Here is a 27468-nt window from a genome sequence, read left to right as displayed (position 1 = left end):
TTTCAATATTGTTTGCATGCCACATTATTTAGCTATACACTAGAAAGCATCATTTAACATCAGACAAAAAACAATGCAGAATGACATGTGACACTGCACCCCATATTCTTCATAGAAATGTTATGATGATTATGATTATGGAATAATTCTGATGTATTTTGTGCACTATAGGTCATGATATATCATTGGAAAGGTTATGATTTACTGAATATGGTTATCCTATTTGTATGCATGTATCATTTTTGTACCTGAAGTTAGAAATATAGACTATGGGCATGGCTACACTTGCAGATGTAGAGCGCTTTGAATTAAACCTGCGTTCGGAGAGCGCAGTAGGGAAAGCGCTGCAGTCTGTCCACACTGACAGCTGCCAGCGCACTGGCGTGTCCACATTTGTGGCACTTGCAGTGGCATTGGGAGCAGTGCATTATGGGCAGCTATCCCACAGAGCACCTCTTCCCATTCTGGCGCTATGCCTTGTGGGAAGGAGGTGGGAGGGGCAGGGTATTCTGGGTCCTGTCCCAATGTCCCGTGATGCATTGGTTCACATCCCAGCAATCCCTGTGCTTCTGTACACATTTAGCGCGATCTTTTAACGTTTTTCTACTGCGCGCTCTGTCTTCCCTTTCGGTCTGCAGGAATGGATCCCGAACTGCTGAGGAATATGCTGACAAGTCTCGCCAGTGCATCATGTTTGGCGGTCGAGTTACTCCTTAAGATCCAAAGTGACAGTGAGGACTCCAACGATGGTATCGACGCCAGTAACGTATACGACACGAAATTGCTTGTGGCATTCACGGACATGCTCACCACTGTGGAACGGCGCTTTGGGGCTCGGGAAACAAGCACTGAGTGGTGGGATCACATCATCTTGCAAGTCTGGGATGACGAGCAGTGGCTGCAGAACTTTCGGATGAGAAAAGCCACTTTCATGGGACTGCGTGAGGAGCTCGCCCCCACCCTGAGGTGCAAGGACATGAGATTGAGAGCTGCCCTGCCAGTGGAGAAGCACGTGGCTTTTGCAATTTGGAAGCTGGCAACTCCAGACAGCTACTGATCGGTCGCTAACCAGTTTGGATGGGAAAGTGGACCGTTGGAATCATGTTCAGGAAGCTGCAAGCTGGGACTTTTCTCCCAGATCAGACCAGAAGATCACCATAGGGGAAGTCAAAATGCCCACTGTGATCCTGGAAGACCCCGCTTACCCTTTTATACCGTGGCTCATGAAACCCTACACAGGGAGCCTTGACAGCAAGGAGCCGTTCAACAACAGGCTGAACCGGTGCAGAATGACTATGGAGTGTGCTTTAGGCCGTTTAAAGGGCTGCTGGTGCTCTCTGCATGGGAAGCTGGACCTGGCCAATAACAGCATCCCCGCGGTTATATCCACGTGCTGTACCCTCCATAACATTTGTGAAGGGAAGGGTGAACGATTCACTCAGGTATGGAACTCGGACGTTCAACACTTGGAGGCTGAATTTGAACAGCCAGAGAGCAGGGATATTAGAGGGGCCCAGGGCGGGGTGGTAAGGATTAAGGATGCCTTGAGGGAGCAATTTGAGGCTGAAAGCCACCAGTAATGTCTGGGGCCTTGCACGGGAGTGAAGTGCAGTGGTTCCAGTGTTAGTAGGAATCTGTGTTTGCTATGCTGACTTGCAGTGCCTGTTGCTTTCCTGGGCTAAGGTATCTTTTCCGTTATGCAATAATAAAGAATGTTTTCAAAGCCAAAAAATCCATTTATTAAAAAGAAACACAACTAGTTGGGAAACAGAAAGGGGTGGGGAATGGTAAAATCACAGATCTGTGTATGTCCTGTTATCATACTCAGCCTTCCTGTCTGGAGTACTGTGCAATGAGTGCTGCACTTCAGGATGGCTATACTGCATGGTGATGGAGGTTGAGTGCAGTGGGTAAGGGTCATAGTTTTCAGGGCTGGGTGGTGAAGCTACAGGTGTTGGAAGCAGCTGGTGGCAGAAAGAACCCGGATGTTGGGGAAAGTGGGTTGGCGGTGACATGGGGGCACAAGGGAAAGAGTTTTGGGACAAGGACTGCGGGGGGGTGGGGTGGGGACGGGGACGGTAGTGCTACGAGTGCCTGGATAGAGTGCGCTTGGCGCTCCATTATGCTTATCAGCCGATCCATGCTTTGATGCCAGAGCACCGCGCTTTTGTGCCAGCACTCCTCATTCTGCTGGCAGATCCTCCTTTCACTGTCCCGCCACTCCTGCACTTTTCGATTTTCATTACTTGAATTCTGCATGAATTCATGCAACATGTCTTCCTTGCTTCTACGTGGCCTCTTTCTGATTCTTTGGAGTCTTTCGGCCAGTGATAACACGGACGACTGAGATCTCAAGGTTGCATTTGTAAAGGCAAAATGCAACACTAAACAGAGGCAGCATTTTTCACACCAGACAGAGCAATGATTGCCCCGTACTTAAGGGCAAGAACAGTCTACACAATAGCATAATTTGCCCATCCCAAAGCAAGCGCACGTAACCCAGGGGAGCCCCAAAATGGTGAGTAAGCACAGGGTCAAGCATGACTGATTGTTTCACGGCTGTACTGTCCTCTGGGTTTCTGTGCCTTGGGGAGAGCCAACAGTGGCAGGGGGCCCTATACTGAACACTGTCCCCACATTTTCCACAGGAGTTCATCCTGGAAGATATCTCACTGCTGAGGGTGACCTCAGAAGCAAGGGAGGGTCTTCTACTAAAATGTGGCTTCCGCCCTGACACATATGCAGCTTGCCCGTGTGCAGCAATGGTCCCCCTGCCCCTCAGGGCACAGTGGCGTGGACAAGGACCACAGTGGCCTTACTAGGACAAGGAACACAGTGGCTCTCCCGAGAAACCTGCGCAAGCGCATTGCCCAAGTTCTGGATGAGACCTTTGAAGAGATCACTGAGGCCGATTCACACGATTGAGAGAGCACATCAACGCCCTATTCCACATCTAGGCATGCATGCAACCCTAACCCTCCTCGCCCCCAGAACCCGCACCGTATAACTTCCTTCCCAAAATAAAAGCCGCTTACCGGGATCCTCCTCTGGTATTTGTCCTTCTCCAAGCACTGGCCGCCGCGACTGGCTACCTTCCTCCTGGCTTGAGAACAGCTCCTGGCTGCATGCATCTAGGGATGCCAGGGTGTCTTCCTCCGCCTCGGCACCCTCGCTCCCGCTTTGCTCCTCCTCCTCCTGCCTTGTTGAACTGGGCTCTGAAGTGTCCATGGTAGTACTTGGAGTGGAGGTGGGGTTTCCCCCAAGTATCGCATCCAGCTCTTTGTAGAAACAGCAAGTGCAGGGGCAGCACTGGAGTGGCTGTTTTCATCGTGGGCTTTGCAGTAGGCATTCCACAGCTTCTTCACTTTAACCCTGCGCTGCAGTGCATCCCGGTCATGGCCCCTTTCCATCATGTCCCTTGATATCTGCCCAAAGGGATCGTAAGTCCTACAGCTGGAGCGCAGCTGGGACTGGACAGCTTCCTCCCCCCAGACACTGATGAGGTCCAGCACCTGGCCATTGCTCCATACTGGGGATCACCTGGCGCATGGAGGCATAGTAACGTGGAAAGATTCCCTGAGAGCACTCCACGTCTGGCTGCGCAAACAGGAAGGGGATTTTCAAAATTCCCAGAGAATTTAAAGGGACCACGGTTGGTCACCTGAGGGAAGGGCAGTAGAGTTCAAAGTGATGACCAGAGTGGCTAGAACAGACATTGTGGGACACTTCTGGAGGCCAATCAGAGTGCACTAACGGACCAGGGCATCCACATTGGTGCCACGGCGCTGCAGTGGGGGTGCACAAAACGTTATTCCACTCGCCAAGGTGGAGTACCAGGAGCGCTCTAGCCACGAAGTCAGAGCGCTCTACGTGCCTTGCCAGTGTGGACGGGTAGTGAGCTAGTGCGCCCCAGGCTCCTTTAATGCACTGTAACTCACAAGTGTAGCCAAGCCCTATATATCAGTATTACAAATGTTGTTTACACCTAAGGAATACCCACTAGGCAAAAGGCAATCAGTGTAAATGGCTGGCTGGGAAGGGCCCATTCAGGTTAATGAATCATTAAGAAAATAACAGGTCTTAGAAGAAGCTTTTCTTCCGGAACCTGGGGAGTCTTCCTGAGGACACTACAAACAGCCTCCGACTCATGGCTGCTGTAACACTACAGAGACATGTGACCAGGTCACCTGTTGCTGGACTCCATCTTGGGATACCAGTGTTTTTCCAATGACTGGTGTGGGAACCAAGCTTTGAAACAAAGGGTTCCTGCCATATGCAAAAGCTATATAAGGTGGGGAGTGACATCATCAGAGTTCTTCACTGACTCCCCACCCAAAAAGACTCTTGGAAACACCTAAGGAACAGGGAGACTGAACTGGGGGAAGTGCTGGACCCAGATTAAAGGGATTTTTAGCCTGTGAATAGAACACCTGGGGATTTTAAGATGTAAATTAGTGTAAATTAAGCTGTAAGAATCTGCAGCCTGCTGGTATCATCACTTAGGGTGAGGATCTGCTATTCATATCCAATCCCTTTAGTATATTAATCTGAGTTTGCATGTTTTGTTTATTTGTTAGGTAGTCTGCTTTGATCTGTTTGATATCCCTTATAATAACTTAAAATCTTCCTTTTGTAGTTAATAAACTTGTTTTTGCTTTGTCTAAAACCAGTGTGTGTTCAAATCATAACTCAGGGCAGAAAGTTGTTTTATATTTCCTCTGCACATTGAGAGAGGGGTTGAATTTCATGAGCTTATGCTGTACAGTTCCCTGTGCAGTGCAAACCAGTATAATTTTGTGTTTACACTCCAGAGGGGAGTGCGTACCTGAGTAGCCGGGAAGCTCCTTCGTTGAAGCCTCCCCATGCGGAGCTGACTACAGCATCTGCATATAACTGCAGCTGTGTGTGTCCTGACCTATATGTGTGCTGTTGTAAGTGCAGACTGGAGCCTGGGAGAGGGCTTAGCAGGCTGGGCACAGCAGTACAGTGTAAAGGGAGCCCAGGCTGATGGATCAGGGGCTCAGTTCCCTGGCAGCATCCCTTGTGGGGAACCAATCACAACATCTATTGCTGCATTGTCTGCAAAGTGTCTGTTAGTGCATCAGTGAAATAGGGTTATTTCTCTCCCCGAGCTCCTGCTGACAGATCTATGAATTTCCAGGATTCATTCTTTTTAAAAGACCATAGTACTTGCCTGAACTAAGCAAACTTCTACCCTATATTGAAGATACTTTACTGCTATTAAGCCCGATACTGCAACCTTTACTGCCCAACTAGTCTCACAGAAGTCAAAACGACTCTCGCGTGAATAATAACTACTCACATGAGCAAGAGTTGTAGGATTAGTTCCTTAAATAGGAAAAGGACACTTCTGCTCTTGTTAAGTGATACTGTTTATGGTTATGCACCTTTACTTGTGTTTAGACATTGGGCATGCCCTTTTTTTTTCTTTACAGAATGCTATAGGAAGATTTTTATCATCTTAAATGGATTAAATTTACAACACATTTCGTACAAAATTAAAAGCACATGTTAAATTAAAGTGCATCATCTCCACTGGGCCATTTTCTGGGAGCAAGGCATTTGCCCATCAGTCAAAGGAATTCCCTAGCCCCCTGACAGAAAGACTTGTAGTGAGGCAGTAAAGTAATACAGCAATGAACAAAGCCAGGCCATGGTTTCTGATGTGCAATTCTTGGTGTGTGTCATGTGCATTATTCCATGACTTAAAAAACCTGCCACAAAATAATTAAACATTTCATGCCCTGCGATGAATGTTACACACAAAACCAAGTGAGAGTAAATCTTGCCCTGTCTTGGGACAAGATGGTGGGGTGGGTGGGGGCGGAGATAAGGAAGTGCAAAAGATCTCCTGTTTACACAAGCAGGACAAAACCCCTCCATAGCACTCAAGTAATCCCAAAGAGAGATAGCTGGCTAATATGCTAGCTTGCATATCATCAGCTGAGGGGTGTGTAATCACTCCCACCTGCCCCCTCCCCAAGCAAGGTTGTGTATATTCTGCCATCAGTAACAGCACCAGCGGGCAGTAGTAGGGAAACATGTTGTTCTGTTCAGAAAAGCAGCAAAGTTGCTCTCCACAGCATATTCCTCCCAGTGTGCTGCCAGGATTTGTGTCAAAGATAAGATTGCAGGTAGCATCTCTACACCTTAATGCACTGGCCAGGGCAGAATTTCAGGATAGTCTACTGCAAATCCTCACCAGCCCCACTTCCTGCCCACATATTATGGAATGAAAAAGTTGCAGTGCTCTTGGAACACTGCAAATCTTTGATCTGAGAAAAACAAACCAGGAGCACCTATTCCCCACTGACTTGCAACCCACTCCCCTCCCCGTCATCTACCTCTTTCTCTATCCTACCCCACTTGCGAGGCACAGCTCATCTCGCTGCTGGCAGCACCACCTCGTCTCCCTGGCATCTCTCTGTATTGCCCCCTTCCCTCTCTGGCAGCCAGCCTGGGGAGTAGTCAGAAGTTGTCCTAGCCTAAACAGTACTCATTTTGTAACGTGCTCAGATGTTATGGTGATGAGCACCACAGATATGCTTATAAATACAGAGACTCTGACTACTGTCCAGAAAAATGTTCTCCCCACAACTTAATAATCGGATGATGCTTATTCACAATAGGGTGAAATTCAACCCATGCACTGAGGCTGCATAGACCTTACACACCACTTAAGCCACACTTGAACTATTAAGATGAGGCTTGTGTGGGCTCTTTACACTGCAGTGAATTTCACCCAGTAGTGAATAATATAGTTAATTGAAGCGAAAATGAATATCTGCAAAACTAACTCATCATCCTTAAAATCCCTCTTTGAAAACTTTCCTTTCCCATAAAGCTTACAAAAAACCAAACTTGACAGTGGCAAGGCTGCCGATCTGTCCACAACCTATCATGCTGGCCAAGACTGTCTCATTGTTTCCTTGTACTCCTCTGTCTGTCTGCCTGCCCGTCTCCATCTATGGTTTCTTGCCTTATACTTAGATTGTAAGCTCTCTGCAGCAGGGACTGTCTTTTAGTCTGTTTGTACAGAACCTAGAACAGTGAGGTCCTTGCCATGACTTTGGCTCCTAGGCACTGTAATACTATCATCATAGGAACATTCTCTGCTGGGATTCTCTTTTAAAATAATTATTATATGATTACACAAAATATCCACAATAATACAAAATGCTACATACTTGCATCTGTGGTTGTCTTAAGTCTGAATTACTTAACTACTGTGTGATTAAGATCTCAGCCTGCTAAATTAACACAGGGTTTTTCATACTTTTTTAAACAAAAGATAAAAATATCAAAATCAATATCAAAATATCAAAATCAATACACCAATGTTTGTAAAAGCACTCTAGGAGCCCCAGGTAAAATTGCTCTATAGAGCAAATGTAAAGTATTGTTATGAAACAAAGGTGACAAAGGTATGCAAACAGATGTGCAGGAAAAGGTTCTGTATGAGATGAAATAGCATCCATAGTAAGATACACAAAAGTTACGTGTGTCATGGACTGGCTTTTTCCTTGGAAGTTTCCTATCTAATACTGACCCAGCCCAACATGGCTTATCTTGTGATATTTAACGAAGGCACAATCTTCGGTGGTATGCTGCAGGGTTTTGTGTATGCATTCGGTATCTGCTGTATTCACTAAAGTTCCAGGGACTGAGAAAACAGCAGCAGGAATCAAACATATAACACTGCAGAACACCAGAAAGGCCTTTGGTACATAAAGGGTGAAAATGTAGCTTCATTGAAGTCCATGGGAGGTTTACCATTGATTTCATAAGGCCAGCATTTCCCCTGAAATCTTTCAGTCTAATTTAAATATATATGATATCATTAAGCAAAGCCAATGCTACCAGCAACAAACCTAGAAATGGTGATGTTCTTAAGCAGTCACCATCCATTTACTGACCAGAATCAAACACTTTTAACTTTCAAAATTGGGCAAGGGTCCAATGTTGTTTTCATTGAAGTCAAGGAGAGTTTTGCTACTAAATTTACTGGGCAAAGGAACAGGCCTAAGAGACCTACACATTAAGGCTACTTCTTTTAAAGCAGTCATCAATTCCTAACCCTGAAGCTGTAAATTACTCTAACTCCCATAATTTATTCATCCCATGATTCATTTATAAATATGCAATATAATTATTATACCACTGGCTTTAAAATGTTATAAACTGCTGCTCTTGCTGCCATGAGAATGTGGTCTTTCAAATCTCTGTTAGTATAAATATTCTGGGCATTCGCCCTGGTATCACTTTCTGAAGTTAAGGGGAAAGATGTATTTGTGCACAGTACAAATGCAATTTTTAAGTCTTTGTAACTTCAAACACATTTCTTCGAACATGGCAAAGACATTAGACTGCATTTAACACCAAATAAAAATACATGTCAAATCTGACTGAAAAAAAATGTAATTTCTAAAGTAACCATGATCAAAACAAGGACCCGGTTCTGGTCATTCTTACATTGATTCTACATCAGTATAATTCCATTGGCTACCCTGAAATTACTCCAGATTAACACCAGCGTGGGTGAGATAAGAATCAAGCCCAATTGTCTACAACATTTTTAAACTGGAAAAAAATGCTTCCCCTGCCACATTCAGACAAAGCAAAACTGGAAGGACGTTTTTAATGAGGCTTTGAAAGAATTCATTTCTCAGCAAAGAAAAAGCATGATGAATTTTTGTTGAAAACAAAAGGAGAGGAGGTTTGAAAGATATAACTAACTGAGATTAGGGATGTCACTGAAAGTGCCCTCTTCATTTTAAGGATAGAGGCAGTATATTATGTCCACCATCTGCACTGAATGTGTCTTACTCTATGTTTGTAAAGCACCGTGTAGAGGTATGATGCTAATAATAGTAATGATGTTCCAGATTGTGCCTCCTGGATTGCACACAGGGGGTCCTTGCTGCAAACAGATTTCCCCATCTTCCAGGTAGACAGGGAGTGTCAGCTACCACCATGGCACTGTGCTCCCCACCTGTAGTCTCATGGAAGGCACTCCATGGGTTCAGTTGTCTGTATACAGAGAGGAATAGGACAGCCAAGGGAGAAGCAGTTGGCAGGCCAAAGCAGACACATCGTCCCTTCCAGATCAGTGGTTCATAACAAAAAAATAAATAACACCATCAGGGAACCTGGCTGTATTATCTTTTCTATGGAACACCCCTACTCTGTGGGTCTGAGAGGCGATCACACAAGGAAAAGATCATGGTAATGCAACCTCAGTGGACTCACACTGCCAAAGAAGCGGAGGCATCAGAGGTCACAGCCAGTGCAGGGGCAAGGGGTCTCTGCACAGTAAACCCTGGCCCATGGAACTGTCTAGAGGGTCAGCAGGTTTGTGATGAGTCTGGTGGTCTACTCCATGGGGTGCAAACATTCTCCCTGATGGAACAGTCAAGAAGAAATTCTGCCAGACAAACCTCAAAGACAGAGGTTCTCAACCTGTTCCATACAAAGAGCCCACTCCCAGCTAGCCAGGAGCCTCCTCCCATTTAATTATATGGGAAGAGCATGGTGGTTGTGACCCCTTGATCCCTGTTCTTGACCTGCTGCAGGTTGTGACCCCCTGGGATGAGAACTCATGGTCAAAGAAATTTCATCTATTGAGCCCATTTTTTCATGGGTTTTTCACAATGGGAGAGGTAAATCTGGGCCAATAATAAATAAATAGATAAATAAATAAATAATAAACCTTCCAGTTAGATTTGCTTTTATATATAAAAGTAAATGTTTAACTTGAAGATGGAGCTTCAATAATGCATTGTTGCATAGCAGCATAATTTTTGAAGAGACTGGTGTAGGCATGGGACTGGATCAATGTGGGGGAAGGCCCATTGAAAGTGCAGACAAAAAGTCCAAGGAAAAATGTATTCTAATAAAATGGTTAACATGTTATGCAAACACTTACAAAACTATGCAGAGCCCGTTTTATGTCATCATCTTTGATACCAATTATTAATTAGAGACTATTCTATTTTGGCAGAAGGGATATCAAGAGAAGGATGTGTGCTGCATCAGCTCTTAGAACTGGCTTGTTTCCTTTTGGATGAGTACTGAAGCTTCAAGCTACTTTGAAGAGCAAAGAGCATTGGGCCAAGAGGTGCATGTCAGACATGCCAAAGTGTAAGGGAGGAGTTTTGAAGCTGTTTGGTATTTCCCAATTAACTTCATCAAATGATACAGGTTGACTGACAGGAAATAACAGGGGAAATGGTTCCAATGAAAAGGTAAATTGGCATCTAGGTGCTCTCCAGGAAGCAATTCTCTCCCCAGATAAAAAATGTACTACTGTTGAGAAAGGCCTTTCTGAGGTCAAGGACACAATGGGAGGAACAGAGGTCTTCTCAGAGAGGCAGACCTCAACGGAGTTGAAAAATAAAGCAGATACTGGATTACCAACACTGTGAAGAAGGGATGGCCTCGTACTATGGTAGGGAATGCCCCTAAGAAATGTATCGCTACATAGTCTATATGAATACCCTAGTGTCAGAGCCAGGCCAGAAGCAGCCAGTGTGCCCTGGTCAGCTGCTAAGTTGTGATTGGGAGACGCGTCTCAGGGTCAGGAGCGAGCCAGGTCAGAATGCCAGGAAGTCAGGGTCAGGCATGAAGTTGCAGGAAGATAGAGTCAGAGTTGAGCCAGGTCAGGATATCAGGAAGCCGGAGTCAGGCACCAAGTTTTAAGCAGCAATCAAATAGGAAAGTCAAGGACAAACTGGAGTCACAAACCACAGTCTACCACAAGCACAGTCTGGAGCAGAAATCAACCACAAATGGACTTGAACCCTCAATCTTCTGATCTAAACTCAGATGTTTTATCTATTCGGCCATGCGAAATAGGCAGGTAGCCTGCCTCGTTGCTCAGACAGCTCCTCTTGCTGGCATCTGGATTTAAATACTGGGTGTTGGCCAATCAGTGGGTTGTAAGGTGTGCTGTGAGGCCCTGCTGTGTGATACTTCCTGCTGAATCTTGCTTCACAGATCGATTGTAGTGGCGAAGCTACTTCAGCAGCCTAGAGCCCCCCATAATCCCAGTGTTCTTACACCTACTCACACAGATTTTTTTGAGACAAAGATCAAGTAGATTCTGTCAGACTGATGTCTCTAAACAAACTGAAACTTAGGACTAGAAAAAGAAAAGCAGTGGTCACCTGTTCAAGTACAAACTGCCAGCACAAGATTTTTACAGCTAGCCAGGAAAACCACAAAGCATTTATACCAAGCATCACAGATTTTATTTTATCCAGATTACATCAGTGTATTGAAGAGAAGAGAAGGAACAGGATGACTACAAAAAGGAACACAAAATCTGACTTATGTTCTGTAAGTGAGACTGATTTTGCGGATGTTTTTGTGTGCCCTTACTTTCCTTATAGAAACAGCTGTATCTTTCTTGCATTGAAGATCCTGAAAGAGAGATGAACTCAGACAATGGAGAATCAGATGGCTCAGAGATTCAGATTGCTTTTTTTTATGCTTTTCAATGTTTTATAAAGATTTGTCTGGTACATACCTAAAAATTATATAAAACAAATTAATGAAAATTACTGATAAAAATGATACCAATACACTAATGATCAGATAGTAATAAGTAATAGTAATAAGATATTTAAGAAATCATGAATATTGCTCTTGGAAAACATCCAAAACCAAGGATTTAATCAACTAAAAAAGTGTGACTTCCAGCTGCCTGAATGGAAGCAATGTTACCATTTATAAATTTTACTGAGGATTTCAAATTTCAATGAGGATTATGCTAAGGTAGACAGTAGACATGCTTTATTATACTGATCCTATGCAGTATTTGTATTTCTTCTCTACATTTACTGTTCTCATCATGAATTACTTTAGAAAGCAAGCAAAAATACCAGCATGTGGGCTCTAGAGAGTTTATGGGAAGATGATTGAGGAACCCAACGAGAGCCAGCACAATTTTGTGGGAAGGAAGGCTGCTGGAAGCCCACTCCTCCCATGAAGAGCAAGCGTCCCAGACTAAAAGAAAAGGAGTACTTGTGGCACCTTAGAGACTACCAAATTTATTTGAGCATAAGCTTTTGTGAGCTACAGCTCACTTCATCTGAAACCTCTCATTATGCAAGGTACTGAATTTAGCCGTGTGGAGTGGAAATCTATCAACTTCAGGAATGCATCTGATGAAGTGAGCTGTAGATCACGAAAGCTTATGCTCAAATAAATTTGCTAGTCTCTAAGGTGCCACAAGTCCTCCTTTTCTTTTTGCGGATACAGACTAACACGGCTGCTACTCTGAAACCCGTCCCAGACTAGTGCTCCAGAGATCCATTAAGGAAAGCTTCTCCCAGTTTGAGATGCTGAGGCCTTCGCACAAAGAGCAGTTTCTCTATCAAATCTGTGCTTTAGACACTCCTGAGACACACCATATAGAGACTTCTTCTATCTCAGGCCCCAGAACCTTCACATAAAGCAGTTTCCCTATTTAATACCAAAGCCTCTTCTCTACAGATTCTGTCAGTCTAACCAGCATGCCTAAACACTGACTACAAGAATATTAGTAAATGAGGCCATCAGAAAACAATCTTGTTTGACCAGTGGCTAATGGGTCATTTGTTTAGAAATGCAGTCACAAACAAGAAAGGAAAGATGTCTGAGTTTAACAACAAGATTAATATGTAACTCCCCAGTTCTAAGAGGTATGTCGGAACAATAGTGCTCCAAAGGCAATAAAAAGTGTTTAGTTTTTGGATATGGCCACAGGACTACCCTCAGAATATACACCTAAGGGAAGTGTGGAGTTATCCAGTATTAGGTATTTAGAGGAATGAAGAGTTGAAGGCTTTCTGCTAAGCTATTGTTTTCTACCTTCTTCATTCTTGTGAAAATTTTCATGTCATAACCATCTTTTTTATATGTCCCAGTGACATTTTCTGTTATGTTTTACTGCACAGTTTAAGAGATTGATGAATGGCAAACATCTTATAAATATTTAACAGTATCCTGGGCGTTTAGTTATAAGATGCATTGAGCATCTGGACCTCAATTTGATATGATAAAAAAAAAAAACAAGTTAGGCAATTAGCTGATAAGCAATTAACAGGATTAACAACATATGCAATTAGCTACAGTCAGAGCAGGATGACATGATTTTATGCACATAAGCAGATTATTTAGTTAAGTGATAGGCATTAAGTAGAGTGCACAGTATCAGAAGTGTGTATGTTTATTTGCAGCCTTGTCTAAAAGAAGGGTTTCTTGACTACCCAATAAACAAATTACAGTTATGTGTGGGGCTGGTAGCACCATGTATTTTGAAGATTGCTCAACACTTCCTACTATAAGACCCTATTTTCAGTTGCTTATAAAACTTTGCCAAATTGCAACCATTTGGGCTGAAATTGTCCATGCTGGGTGTCTGCCACAGCCTGAATTTTGGAAAGTTTCAGCCAAACCACTTAGTCACTTCCAAGAATGAAGCTAGGAAATGTTGAGTTGGTTTACAATGTTAAAAAAAAAAAAATCTGGTCACCTTGTCTTTGGAAAGCTGTAGTTCCCTCCCGCTTTGGATCAGGACTTGAAATGACGGGGAAGGAGGGTGGGAGGAGGAGGCATGGCCTTTATGTCAGGTAAGTGCTTTGGCATCCCTGTGAAAATCCACCAAATTTGGCCAATTTATAAACCTTTGCAAAATCTCAGTTTGTGCATATTCATTAGACTTAGAGTTTAGCAGCTAAAGTCACCAAAACTTTTGTCCTCACTGAGCATACTCCATCCCCTCACAACTCCTAGCACTGACCAGACTGTGCATACAGCATCCCCACAGAGAGATGGTACATAATCGTAATCTGGGGCTACAGGGACTCACTAAGACTTCTTCTGTAATTGCTGCTCTGTGCAGGGGTGGGCCCGGGCACTGGAACAGAGAGCAGTTCTTCTGTGCTCCCTATGCTCCCTCTCTGCTGGCACCCAGGCAGCGTAGAGGAAGAAGTCATCTGACTCAAAGGAGACTAGTGAGACTGGAACTGGAGGGATATACGGGAGATCCAGAAGCTGTGACTGGGAGTTTTTTTGGGGGGAGGAGGCTGTGACTGGGGGGCTGGGTGGAAATTGGGACTGGCTGGGCAAGGAAACTGGGAGCTTGGTGTTGGAATGGGATGGAGAGGAAGCTGGGGCTGGTTGGGCAAGGAGGCTGGGACAAGGAACTGGGGAGAAGGTGGGGAGAGAGATTGAGATTGTATGAGGAACCTTTGGAAAGATCTTTCCTGTATACTGAATAAAGGCAGGGGTCCTGTGGAAAAAATAGAATCATAGAACTGGAAGGGACCTTGAGAGGTCATCTAGTCCAGTCCCCTGCACTCATGGCAGGACTAAGTATGATTTAGACCAGTGGTTCTTAACGTTTACTCCAGCCTGCACCCCTTTGGTTCTCAAAATATGTTCTCGCACCCCTTATCAAAAATCATTGAAATAGGTCAGTTCTTTAAATCTAGATATATTTTTGTTTGTATATTACAGTAATCATTAAAAAATGTATAACGTTAATAAATACAGAGGTTTGATGAAACAAAGTAGTTGTACTTACATGCCTGTGCTTAATTTGTGTTTTCGATGATTTACCTTCTAAAAAATTCTGGCATGTCTCGCACCCCCAGAAAGGGCATCTCACATCCCCAGGGGGTGCATGCACCCCAGGTTAAGAACCACTGATCTAGACCATTCCTGACAGGTGTTTGTCTAACCTGCTCTTAAAAAACTCAAATGATGGAGATTCCACAACCTCCCTTGGCAATTTATTCCAGGGCTTAACTACTCTGACAGGAAATTTTTCCTAACGTCCAACCTAAACCTCCCTTGCTGCAATTTAAGCCCATTGCTTCTTGTCCTATCCTCAAAGGTTAAGACCAAGTTTTCCCTCTCCTTCTTGGAACAACCTTGTATGTGCTTGAAAACTGTTTTCGTGTCCCCTCTCAGTCTCTTCTTCTCCAAACTAAACAATAGTATAGGATCATGTAATTAAAGACTGCATAATAATGCATAAATTCAAGGGAGCTGAATGAAGTTGAAAAAGCCCTGATCTTCAGAGGACTGATCACCCATAATTACAGTTGGAGGTAGTGGGTCCTGAGCAACTCTGGTTATTAGGACCAAGGGTTTTTTAAAAGGCTGACTAAAGTTAGGATCCCAAATCCATATTTATAACCCTATATAATGATTGGGGTTTGGGAGGGGAAAAGATTTTCAAAGATACTTAAGTACCTAATTTCCATTGTCTTAGCCCTGGTCTACACTACGAGTTTAGGTCGGATTTAGCAGCGTTAGACCAGTTTAGCCCTGCACCCATCCACACTACGAAACCATTTTTTCCCGACTTTAAGGGCTCTTAAATCCGGTTTCTGTACTCCTCCCCAAAGAGTGGATTAGCACTGAAATTGACCTGGCTGGGTTGAATTTGGGGTAGCGTGGACACAATTCAACAGTATTGGCCTCCAGGAGCTATCCCAGAGTGCTCCATTGTGACCACTCTGGACAGCACTCTCAACTCAGATGCACTGGCCAGGTAGACAGGAAAAGCCCCAGGAACTTTTGAATTTCATTTCCTGTTTGGCCAGTGTGGTGAGCTCATCAGCAGAGGTGACCTCATCAGCAGAGGTGACCATGATGGAGTCCCAGAATCACAAAAGAGCTCCAGCATGGACCGAACAGGAGGTACTGGATCTGATCGCTGCATGGGGAGATGAATCCGTGCTATCAGAACTCCATTCCAAAAGACGAAATGCCAAAATATTTGAAAAAATCTCCAAGGGCATGAAGGACAGAGGCTATCAAAGGGACCCGCAGCAGTGCCGAGTGAAACTTAAAGAGCTTAGGCAAGCCTACCAAAAAACCCAAGAGGCAAATGCCCACTCGGGGTCAGAGCCCCAGACATTCCGCTTCTATGATGAGCTGCATACAATTCTAGGGGGTGACCCTGCCACTGCCCCACCCCTGTACGTGGACTCCTGCAAAGGGGGAGTCTCACGCAACAGGGATGAGGATTTTGGGGACGAGGAAGATGATGAGGTCAGGGAGGTTGAAGATCGCGCACACCAGGCAAGCGGAGAAACTGTTCTCCCCAACAGCCAGGAACTGTTTATCACCTTGGAGCCAATACCCTCCCAACCCGGGCTCCCGGACCTTGAAGGCAGAGAAGGCAGCTCTGGTGACTGTACGTTTGTAAATATAATACACGGTTTAAAAGCAAGCATGTTTAATGATTAATTTGCCCTGAAGACTTGGGATGCATTCGCAGCCAGTACAGCTACTGGAAAAGTCTGCTAATGTGTATGGGGATGGAGCGGAAATCCTCCAGGGAAATCTCAATGAAGCTCTCCTGGATGTACTCCCAAAGCCTTTGCAAAAGTTTCTGCGGAGGGCAGCCTTATTCCATCCTCCATGGTAGGACACTTTACCACGGCAGGCCAGCAGCACGTAGTCTGGAATCATTGCATAACAAAGCATGGCAGCGTATGGTCCCGTTATTTGCTGGCATTCAAGCAACATCCATTCTTTATCTCTCTGTGTTATCCTCAGGAGAGTGATATCATTCATGGTCACCTCGTTGAAATAGGGGAATTTTATTCAGGGGACATTCAGAGGTGGCTGTTCCTGCTGGGCTGTTTGCCTGTGGCTGAACAGAAATCATCCCCACTTTTCCCACACAGTGGGGGGAGGTGTGAAGCAATCATCCCAGAGAATTGGGTCTGTGTGTGGATGGGGGGGGGGGGTTAGTTAGGTTTGTGCTGCACGTTAACTTGAAAACCGCAGCCCCTCCTTTTAAATGGCCAAACCATTTTAAAGGGCCAATGCAAAGGGTGCTTGGTATGTGAAATGAGGGTGCTGCTGTTTGAAACAATTCCCAAATGTTAGGAAGGTTAAAGAAGCCAAAAGACTGTGGCTTACCATGGCTGCCTGCAACCCAAATTCTGTTGCCCGCCAGCCCTGCATGTGTGATCTCTCACACCATACCGGCAGGCCCTCGATATAAGAGGCAAAATGCGACCTTGTAAAGAAACCACACCTGCTATGTAATGTTGACAGCTTGGTTCACCATGAAAGAGTCTACCCATTGTTCTCTAAAATGTCTCTTTTTAAAGACTAATCTCCCTTTTTTCCCCTCCCGCATCTGCAAATGTTTCAACACTCCCCCTAACATCTCTGTCCCAAAGGCTATCAAAGGTTAGAAGCCGAAAAAAACGCACTTGCGATGAAATGTTCTCTGAGCTCATGCAGGCCTCCAACGCTGAAAGAGCCCAACACAATGCATGGAGGCAGACAATGTCAGAGTCCAGGAAAGCACAAAATGAATGCGAAGACAGGAGGGATGAGTGAGAGGACAGGAGGGACAAGCGAGAGGACAGAAGGGACAAGTGAGCGGAGAGGTGGCTTCAGCGTGATGAGAGGAGGCAGGATGCAATGCTGAGGCTACTGGAGGATCAAAATGATATGCTCCAGCATATGGTTGAGGTGTAGAAAAGGCAGTAGGAGCACAGACCGCCACTGCAGCCCCTGTAACCAACCGCCCTCCTTCCCAAGTTCCATAGCCTCCTCACCCAGAAGCCCAAGAACACAGTGGGGGGCCTCCATGCACCCAACCACTCCAACCCAGAGGATTGCCCAAGCAACAGAAGGCTGGCATTCAATAAATTTTGAAGTGCAGTGTGGCCTTGTCCTTCCCTCCTCCCCTACCCCACCCGGTGCTTCCCTCCTCCCCCACCCCCTTTGGGCTACCTTGACAGTTATCCCCCCATTTGTGTGACGAATTAATAAAGAATGCATGAATGTGAAACAGCAATGACTTTATTACCTCTGCAAGTGGTGATAGAAGAGGGGAGGAGAGGGTGGTTGGCTTACAGGGAAGTAGAATGAACCGAGGGCGCGGGTTTTCATCAAGGAAACAAACAGAACTGTCACACCATAGCCTGGCCAGTCATGAAACTGGTTTTCAAAGCTTCTCTGATGCGCAGCGTGCCCTGCTGTGCTCTTCTAACCGCCCTGGTGTCTGGCTGTGCGTAATCGGCGGCCAGGCGATTTGCCTCAACCTCCCACCCCACCATAAACGTCTCCCCCTTACTCTCACAGATATTGTTATTACTGCTTGTTGTGTGCTCCACAATGGGAATATTGGTTTCACTGAGGTCTAAGCGAGTCAGTAAACTGTGCCAGCGCGCTTTTAAACATCCGAAGGCACATTCTACCACCACTCTGCACTTGCTCAGCCAAAAGTTGAACAGCTCCTGACTACTGTCCAGGGTGGCTGTGTATGGCTTCATGAGCCTGGCATTAAGGGGTAGGCTGGGTCCCCAAGGATAACTATAGGCATTTCAACATCCCCAATGGTTATTTTCTGGTCTGGAAAGTAAGTCCCTTGCTGCAGTCGTTCCCACAGACCAAAGTTCCTGAAGATGCGAGCGTCATCTACCTTTCCTGGCCGTCCTACGTTGATGTTGGTGAAATGTCTCTTGTGATCCACCAGTGCTTGCAGCACTATTGAAAAGTACCCCTTGCGGTAAATGTACTGGCTGCCTTGGTGGTCCGGTCCCAAGATAGGGATATGCATTTCATCTATCGCCCCACCACAGTTAGGGAATCCCATTGCAGCAAAGCCATCCACTATGACCTGCACATTTCCCAGAGTCACTACTCTTGATAGCAGCAGCTCAGTGATCATGTTGGCTACTTGCAACACAGCAGCCCCCACAGTAGATTTGCCCACTCCAAACTGATTCCCGTCTGACCGGTAGCTGTCTGGCATTGCAAGCTTCCAGAGGGCTATCGCCACTCGCTTGTGAACTGTGAGGGCTGCTCTCATCCTGGTATTCTTGCACTTCAGGGCAGGGGAAAGCAAGTCACAAAGTTCCATGAAAGTGCCCTTACACATATGAAAGTTTCGCAGCCATTGGGAATCGTCCCAGACCTGCAACACTATGCGGTCCCACCAGTCTGTGCTTGTTTCCTGGGCCCAGAATTGGCATTCCATAGCATGAGCCTGCCCCATTGCCACCAGGATGGCCAAATTGCCAGGGCCCATACTTTGAGAGAAGTCTCTGTCCATGTCCTCATCACTCTCCTCACCGTGCTGCCGTCACCTACTTGCCTGCTTTTGCAGGTTCTGGTTCTGCATATACTGCATGATAATGCGCGTGGTGATCTGAGCGGGCTCCATGCTTGCTGTGGTATGGCGTGAGCAGGAGAGCAGAGTGGCAGCGGAAGCGGTGGGTGGATGATGTTGCTGACAGCAATATGGCGCCCGCACGGAAAAAAGCACAAAACGATTGTCGGTCGTTGCTTTCACGGAGGGAGGGAGGGGTAGGCTGGCAGCAGACAGTCCTGCTGGCTGGGAGAGCTATCCCTCTCTGCCAATATTCCAGGCAGGACTGAATCTCCATTAGACAAAACTTAAAGAAGAGATTGACCTGAGTCACTCCCATTTATGTGCAGGCGCCCTGACAGACCTTACTAAGGTCTGCCAGGAGCACCCATGTCTGCCCAGGCACCCCGACCGACCTGACCAAGGCCAGCCAGAGCACCCAGGAGATGACGAGGACAGCTACTAGTCGTACTGCTCTATCTGCTGCCACAAGGCAATGAGCTGCTGCTGTGTAGCAATGCAGTCCCATGTCTGCCAGCACCCAGGAGACATACGGTGACGGTGAGCTGAGCGGGCTCCATCCTTGCCATGGTATGGCGTCTGCACGGGTAACCCATGAAAAAAGACATGCAACGATTGCCTGCCATTGCTTTCACAGAGGGAGGGAGGGAATGGGAGCCTGACGACATATACCCAGAACCACCCGCAACAATGTTTTTTGCCCCATCAGGCATTGGGATCTCAACCCAGAATTCCAATGAGCGGTGGAGACTGCGGGAACTGTGGGATAGCTACCCACAGTGCAATGCTCTGGAAGTCGACGCTAGCCTCAGTACTGTGGACGCACTCCACCGACTTAATGGTTTTAATGGTTCTAAGTAAGGACACACATAATCGAGTGTATAAAATCACTTTCTAAAAATTCAACTTCTGTAAATTCAACCTAATTTGGTAGGGTAGACATACCCTTAGATATTGGTGATTTAGGCTGTGCAGCGTGTAACAAGACTCTCACTTGAGTCTAAATTAGCTCTTTTATTATACCATGAGAGAGGAAGGGTCAAATGGTATCTAAGACCCTTACCTAGAGCCCACACCACCACACACATCTCCCCATCCTCTCTCAACTCATTGGGCTTTGGAACCCATGTCCCCTGCCTAGCAAGTGCCGTTCAGATGAGGGTGAGTCCCTCCAATGTGGTATGCCAGGTACAGTTCTGCTGCCCTGGGTTCACACAATAATGGTAATAACCCTTTATTACTCCTGCCCAAATAACAAGGAGACTGGGGATCCAACACCAGCCACAAGTGATCATTTGAGCAAGCAATCTCATGCTGAGCACCTAGGCAGGCTGGGTGTGTCCATGCAAATGAGATCTGCTCCTGAAGTCTTTTTCCACAGCTCATCACTAGATGTCAGGGGAGAGCTCATTAGGACTCTGTTTACATTAATATTAAATTAAACAGATACTGAGATTTAAACCTGACTGTTGCAAGGATTTGTTACTATGCATAGCATACGTTACGCTTAAATATGAATTTAGTACCAGTTTAGTCTGTTGGGTAAAAGGAAAAGTCATTTGAAAATAGTATATGAATATAATTCTTAACCACACACACAAAAAAATCCTGTCCATGGGTTTCCGAAAATTACCTGACTCAATATTTTAATGGTGCCTCTACATTTCCACTGGGGAGAAAATTAGATCAAGATCAGTTTCTCTTGGAAAGGTGTATGGTGCTAATCACACCACATGACCTATATTCCTTAGTCTTTGCTAGGAGGATGGGCATGTAGAACTTGGCCTGCAAAGTTGATCAGGGCTAGACAGGCCAGGGAAAACCTGTTCTCATTTGCTTGGATGTTTTGCAATAAATGCCAACAACAAAAGGAAATACGTTAAAACTTGTCTGTAGTAGTGAGTTAGATGGGTAAATATTATTATCTTTGTGATGCCCACTGCTTTATTCATATAGAATTGTGAACATTTTATCCCAGCCAGATGAAAAATATTTTGGAACACAATGAAAGATGGGCCAAAACTGGAATAATTGATCAAAGCCCCAAAATTTTGGGGAGGAGGGGTGGTAAGATAAATGGGACTTAAATCTGAACCATTCCTGGTTTTGGTTTAGAATTTGAGGAAGTTTTAAAATAGAAAAATGAAATATGTTGCCACCATATGATGGTTTTTTTGCTTGCATGGGTATAACCTGTGGGCATCAGCTACACATAAGTAGTAAATCAGTGAGAGAGAGACTCTAAGACAGAACAGATGGAGGAAAGGAAAAGAGGTTTTACTGATGGTATCCTCAACATCCAAAAAGAACTCCACCACGGCTAAAAAATAGGAGCAATTTTTTCAAGAGCTAATAGAACTAGCAAGGCCATCTGCATGATTTGCAGTAATATCACATACAGAACCAAATAAAGTTTATCAAGTCTACTATTTACATAAACTTGACATTTGCTCTAAATAAATATTTCAGAACAGTGCTATTTAACTTCAGGCCACATTGTTCAACCATAGGCTTCATAACAAAATGGTTATAACTCCCGTCTCTCAAGTGATTTATTAACACAGCTAGCACAATAGTTATCCATTCCTTTGTAGCCTACTAGCTTGTGGCTTGAGATACTGTTTTGCTTTAGGGGTTCCTGAAAGCATGGTGAGGCTTTAGCACTCTATACACTGCTCCCTCTTTAGATATGAATGTAGCTGGGCCGATGCTATTTCATGCGTTTTAGCAAGGTCTACTACTTTATTTAAATCAAACTTAGCTTCCTAAGTTATCAGCTTTTCCCAGACTTTTTCTGAATTTGTTCCAAGCACTCTCCTGTCCCACTCATGTCACGATCCTCAGACAGACACTATAGCTATATTGCGGACTGTCCTGTGGGTTCACTTATGCTTCATATTCTGTTTATAGAAATTGTAGCAAGCAAACATTGGGTAACGTGGGTTGATACACTCTTCAAACTTATTGTAATATACTCCTGGCTCTTTTGTGTCTTCAGCTGTCATCTCTGTCCAATTATTATAAATGTCTCTAACTTCTCTCCAATAAAGCTGCCAGCTTTCTCTGAGGTGGAACACAGTATCCGTTTGCCATAAAAACACTACACAGCAGGTCTTTTATAGGAGGGAAAGCAAAAGAGTTATCTCTAAGTCAATCTACTGTGGGAATTTGGAGAAGCAAAATGTAATTAATTACCCAGTCTGAATTTTGGCCAATACACTACTTACCCAACAGTTGCATTTTATCAGTTTCTTTCATTCTTTGTTTTTTGTTTTGGTGAGGGAACACGTGGGGGAAAGGGGGACACCAGAGCTTGATTGTATATTAAGACTCGGTAATTTTTATTTCTACTGTGTGAACTCAGTTTTTTAGCGGTTATGATTTTTATATTGTAAATTGTGCTGCTTTATGTGACTTTTTCAGATGAAAAATTAGGAATATAATACTGCCCTGAAGCAGAAGTTATTTTCAGAAACGGAAAGATTAGTTAATTATACATAAAGCAACCTCACAAAAAATAACCAGAGCATGAAACAGCTACACTGCATGTCCTCTGCCTTTCACTGACCATTTCCAACTCGCTTGGTGCTTTGTGTTGCCTTTCTGCAGCATTTTTTTCACCGTCTGTACGTGCACTGACAACATTTTCATTTTAATTTGTTGATAGTAACTTTGGGGCTGGATCTAGTGAGTCCCTTTGCAGTTATCTAGCAGCTAGTTTAAAAAAATAAAACAAGGTGTCATGACATAATTGTGTTGTAAGGTTTTGCCATTCTTTTTCACTTTCTCTGTAACAAGAAATATGTTAGTGTTGTAGAAAGGAAATTACTTTTATGAACGCTTTCACCTCCAAAATATTTCAGCTACTGGCTAAGATTAAGATGAAGAGAAGAAATTATCAAAGGCATCACCTTCTTTTGGATCTTCCTGGGTGCCTTCTCTTTATACATCTGTCTTCTAGATTGATATCTCTGTCTTGTACAGCACCAAGTACTTTGTCAGTGCCTAAGAAATAATAATAATAATAGTAATATGCTGAGAATTAGGTTTTTGTGAATGAAATGATGGCTCCATTTTGGGAGCGGTTCTAACTTTGTTGGTTTGTTTTTGGGTGGTGTAGCTTTTATGATCTCATTTTTATGCTAGTACCCAGATTCCGTCCATATGCCGATTCATCTTTCTGAAACAAAGCTGTGAAAAGTAAAAGATGAAAGTTATTTTAATGTCCCTTTAAAACAATTAGGGCCTTCAGATCTCTGTGCACAACTCCCATGAAAATCAACGTGAGTTGCATGAGTACATCTTATGCATGTTAAGTATGCATCTTCTTTTTTAAAAATTCCTATACTTACAATTTGAGAGGAGAGTCAGTCAGGATTGGTTGGTTAATCAAAGGACGAGGTATATATGAAGGTTGAGAGACTAGCTCTGGCAGTGAAATCACAGCTTTTTCTTTTCTTTTTTTTGAGGGTGGGAAAGGCCAGGTACAGGCATCTTGGTGATATCATTCTGACTGTAGGCCTCACCCAAGGCCCCATTTGAAGTCAGTGGAAAGACTCCCATTGACTTCAGTTGACTCTCTAGCACTAGATTCTCTTGACCTGGTGCAACCACCACTTCAGAGAGGAATTTTATATTTAATTTCTTATTTCCTGGTCCATTTGCCCACTGTACTATATAAAATACAGAAGCTTTATAAAGTTATAAGGAAAAATGAACACCGACAAATCCTTGTCTACTTGGGAGACTCACTTTGACATGAATTAGGGTCAGAAGCGGTTTCCAAACAATCCATTTCAAATACTGCATACAGGTCTACATACTGCAGTATGCTTTTCTGCACAGTAAGTGACCGTGGATTATAAAACTCTAGTTGTTCATGTTCATATTGCCTTACCTGAAGAGTTTAGAGCATTTTTCTATGCAACGGTTTACTGCTGACCTTTTAAAATAAGAATTGCTTTGCCCTTTTAAAATAAGTGCTTAGAAATACAACAATGATTATGAAATTTCAAACCATCTTTCTAATAAGAGAAGGTGATTTTCTTCACTGCAGAAAAGCTGGCATTAATAAGCTTATAATCAGTGATAAAAAAAAAATTGTCATAATGGGTATTTGAAGTTTACATCCAACCAGACCTCTCAACAAGCCAGAAAACTATAATGTGGAGATCAGGAACAAAAGAAGAAATGTAGGGATTGCATAGCCTGTATGCCTTTCATATGCTTTATTATAGTCTAAAATGCTCTAAGACCAGTAAGTGGTGTAAGACGCATTCTCCGCTTTGTACTTTCTGGAAAAGAACAGGTAAACTGCACTGTCATGGAGAAAATGTCTCCAGTAATTGACTGAAGAATACAAATATCTACAGATGGCAGCCATTTGTTTTAGTCAGTTACATACGGTTTTATTTGTACCCATAGGGCCTGATCCAAAGCCCAATGAAATCAACAGGGGAGTCTTTCCATTGACTTGAGTGGGTTTTGATTCAGGACATAAGAACATAAGAATGGCCATACTGGGTCAGACCAAAGGTCCATCCAGCCCAGTATCCTGTCTACCGACAGTGGCCAGTGCCAGGTGCCCCAGAGGGAGTGAATCTAACAGGTAAGGATCAAGTGATCATTCTCCTGCCATCCATTTCCATCCTCTGACAAACAGAGGCTAGGGACACCATTCCTTACCCATCCTGGCTAATAGCCATTAATGGACTTAACCTCCATGAATTTATCCAGTTGTCTTTTAAACCCTGTTATAGTCCTAGCCTTCACAACCTCCTCAGGCAGTGAGTTCCATAGGTTGACTGTGTGCTGAGTGAAGAAGAACTTCTTTTTATTTGTTTTAAACCTGCTGCCCATTAATTTCATTTGGTGGTCCCTAGTTCTTATATTATGGGAACAAGTAAATAGCTTCTCCTTATTCACTTTCTCTACACCACTCATGATTTTATACACCTCTCGCATATCCCCGCTTAGTCTCCCCTTTTGCAAGCTGAAAGGTCCTAGCCTCTTTAATCTCTCTTCATATGGGACCTGTTCCAAACCCCTCATCATTTTAGCTGCCCTTTTCTGAACCTTTTCTAATGCCAGTATATCTTTTTTGAGATGAGGGGACCATATCTGTACGCAGTATTCAAGATGTGGGCATACCATGGATTTATCTAAGGGCAATAAGATATTCTCCGTCTTATTCCCTATCCCTTTTTTAATGATTCCTAAGATCCCATTTGCTTTTTTGACTGTCACTGCACACTGAGTGGATGTCTTCAGAGAACTATCCACGGTGACTCCAAGATCTTTCTCCTGATTAGTTGGAGCTAAATTAGCCCCCATCATATTGTATGTATAGTTGGGGTTATTTTTTCCCATGTGCATTACTTTACATTTATCCACATTAAATTTCATTTGCCATTTTGTTGCCCAATCACTTAGTTTTGTGAGATCTTTCTGAAGTTCTTCACAGTCTGCTTTGGTCTTAACTATCTTGAGCAGTTTAGTATCATCTGCAAACTTTGCCACCTCAATGTTTACTCCTTTCTCCAGATCATTTATGAATAAGTGGAATAGAACTGGTCCTAGGACTGACCCTTGGGGAACACCACTAGTTACCCTTCTCCATTCTGAAAATTTACCATTTATTCCTACCCTTTGTTCCCTGTCTTTTAACCAGTTCTCAATCCATGAAAGGATCTTCCCTCTTATCCCATGACAACTTAATTTACATAAAAGCCTTTGGTGAGGGACCTTGTCAAAGACTTTCTGGAAATCTAAGTACACTCTGTTCACTGGATTCCCCTTGTCCACGTGTTTGTTGACCCCCTAAAAAAACTCTAATAGATTAGTAAAACATGATCTCCCTTTACAGAAACCATGTTGACTTTTGCGCAGATATTTATGTTCTTCTATGTGTCTGACAATTTTATTCTTTACTATTGTTTCAACTAATTTGCCAGGTACTGACGTTAGACTTACTGGTCTGTAATTGCCAGGATCACCTCTAGAGCCCTTCTTAAATATTGGCGTTACATTAGCTATCTTCCAGACATTGGGTACAGTAGCTGATTTAAAGGACAGGTTACAAACCATAGTTAATAGTTCCGCAATTTCACATTTGAGTTCTGTCAGAACTCTTGGGTGAATGCCTTCTGGTCCCGGTGACTTGTTACTGTTAAGTTCCTCAATTAATTCCAAAACCTCCTCTAGTGACACTTCAATCTGTGACAATTCCTCAGATTTGTCACCTACAAAGACAGCTCAGGTTTGGGAATCTCCCTAACATCCTCGGCCGTGAAGACTGAAGCAAAGAATTCATTTAGTTTCTCTGTGATGACTTTATCGTCTTTAAGTGCTCCTTTTGTATCTCGATTTTCCGGGGGCCCCACTGGTTATTTAGCAGGTTTCCTGCTTCTGATGTACTTAAAAAACATTTTGTTATTACCTTTTGAGTTTTTGGCTAGCTGTTCTTCAAACTCCTTTTTGGCTTTTCTTATTACATTTTTACATTTAATTTGGCAATGTTTATGCTCCTTTCTATTTACCTCACTAGGATTTGACTTCCGCTTTTTAAAAGATGCCTTTTTATCTCTCACTGCTTCTTTTACATGGTTGTTAAGCCATGGTGGCTCTTTTTTTAGTTCTTTTACTGTGTTTTTTAATTTGGGGTATACCTTTAAGTTGAGCCTCTATTATGGTGTCTTTGAAAAGTGTCCATGCAGCTTGCAGGGGTTTCACTTTAGTCACTGTACCTTTTAATTTCTGTTTAACTAACCGCTTCATTTTTGCATAGTTCCCTTTTCTGAAATTAAATGCCAAAGTGTTGGGCTGTTGAGGTGTTCTTCCCACCACAGGAATGTTAAATGATATTGTATTATGGTCACTATTTCCAAGTGGTCCTGTTATAGTTACCTCTTGGATCAGATCCTGTGCTCCACTCAGGACTAGATCGAGAGTTGCCTCTCCCCTTGGGGGTTCCTGTACCAGCTGCTCCAAGAAGCAGTCATTTAAAGTATTGAGAAATTTTGTCTCTGTATTTTGTCCTGAGGTGACATGTACCCAGTCAATATGGGGATAATTGAAATCCCCCACTATTATTGAGTTCATTATTTTGATAGCTTCTCTAATCTCCCTTAGCATTTCATCGTCACTATCACTGTCCTGGTCAGGTGGCTGATAATAGATCCCTACTGTTATATTCTTATTAGAGCATGGAATTACTGTCCATAGAGATTCTATGGAACATGTGGATTCATTTAAGATTTTTATTTCATTTGATTCTACATTTTCTTTCACATATGCCTGTCTACCTGGCCCTG

The 27468-nt window shown here is 43.8% G+C and overlaps 1 protein-coding gene across 1 annotated transcript in view; it reads right to left on the bottom strand.

Moving 5' to 3' along the window:
* THRB (thyroid hormone receptor beta) overlaps window positions 1-27468 on the bottom strand; it is a 289369-nt gene that overhangs the window by 136627 nt on the left and 125274 nt on the right. The window contains exon 5 of the mRNA XM_077811266.1: window positions 23068-23161. Within this exon, the coding sequence (XP_077667392.1) occupies window positions 23068-23106 (39 nt within the window). The 5' untranslated portion in view covers window positions 23107-23161. The remainder of the gene's footprint in view (window positions 1-23067; window positions 23162-27468) is intronic.

The sequence above is a fragment of the Eretmochelys imbricata genome, chromosome 2 (genome assembly GCF_965152235.1).
Source record: "Eretmochelys imbricata isolate rEreImb1 chromosome 2, rEreImb1.hap1, whole genome shotgun sequence".
In the NCBI taxonomy this organism is placed as follows: domain Eukaryota; kingdom Metazoa; phylum Chordata; order Testudines; family Cheloniidae; genus Eretmochelys; species Eretmochelys imbricata.
The sequence above is the reverse complement of the archived record's forward strand: the minus strand, read 5'-3'. Positions and strand labels throughout refer to the sequence as shown.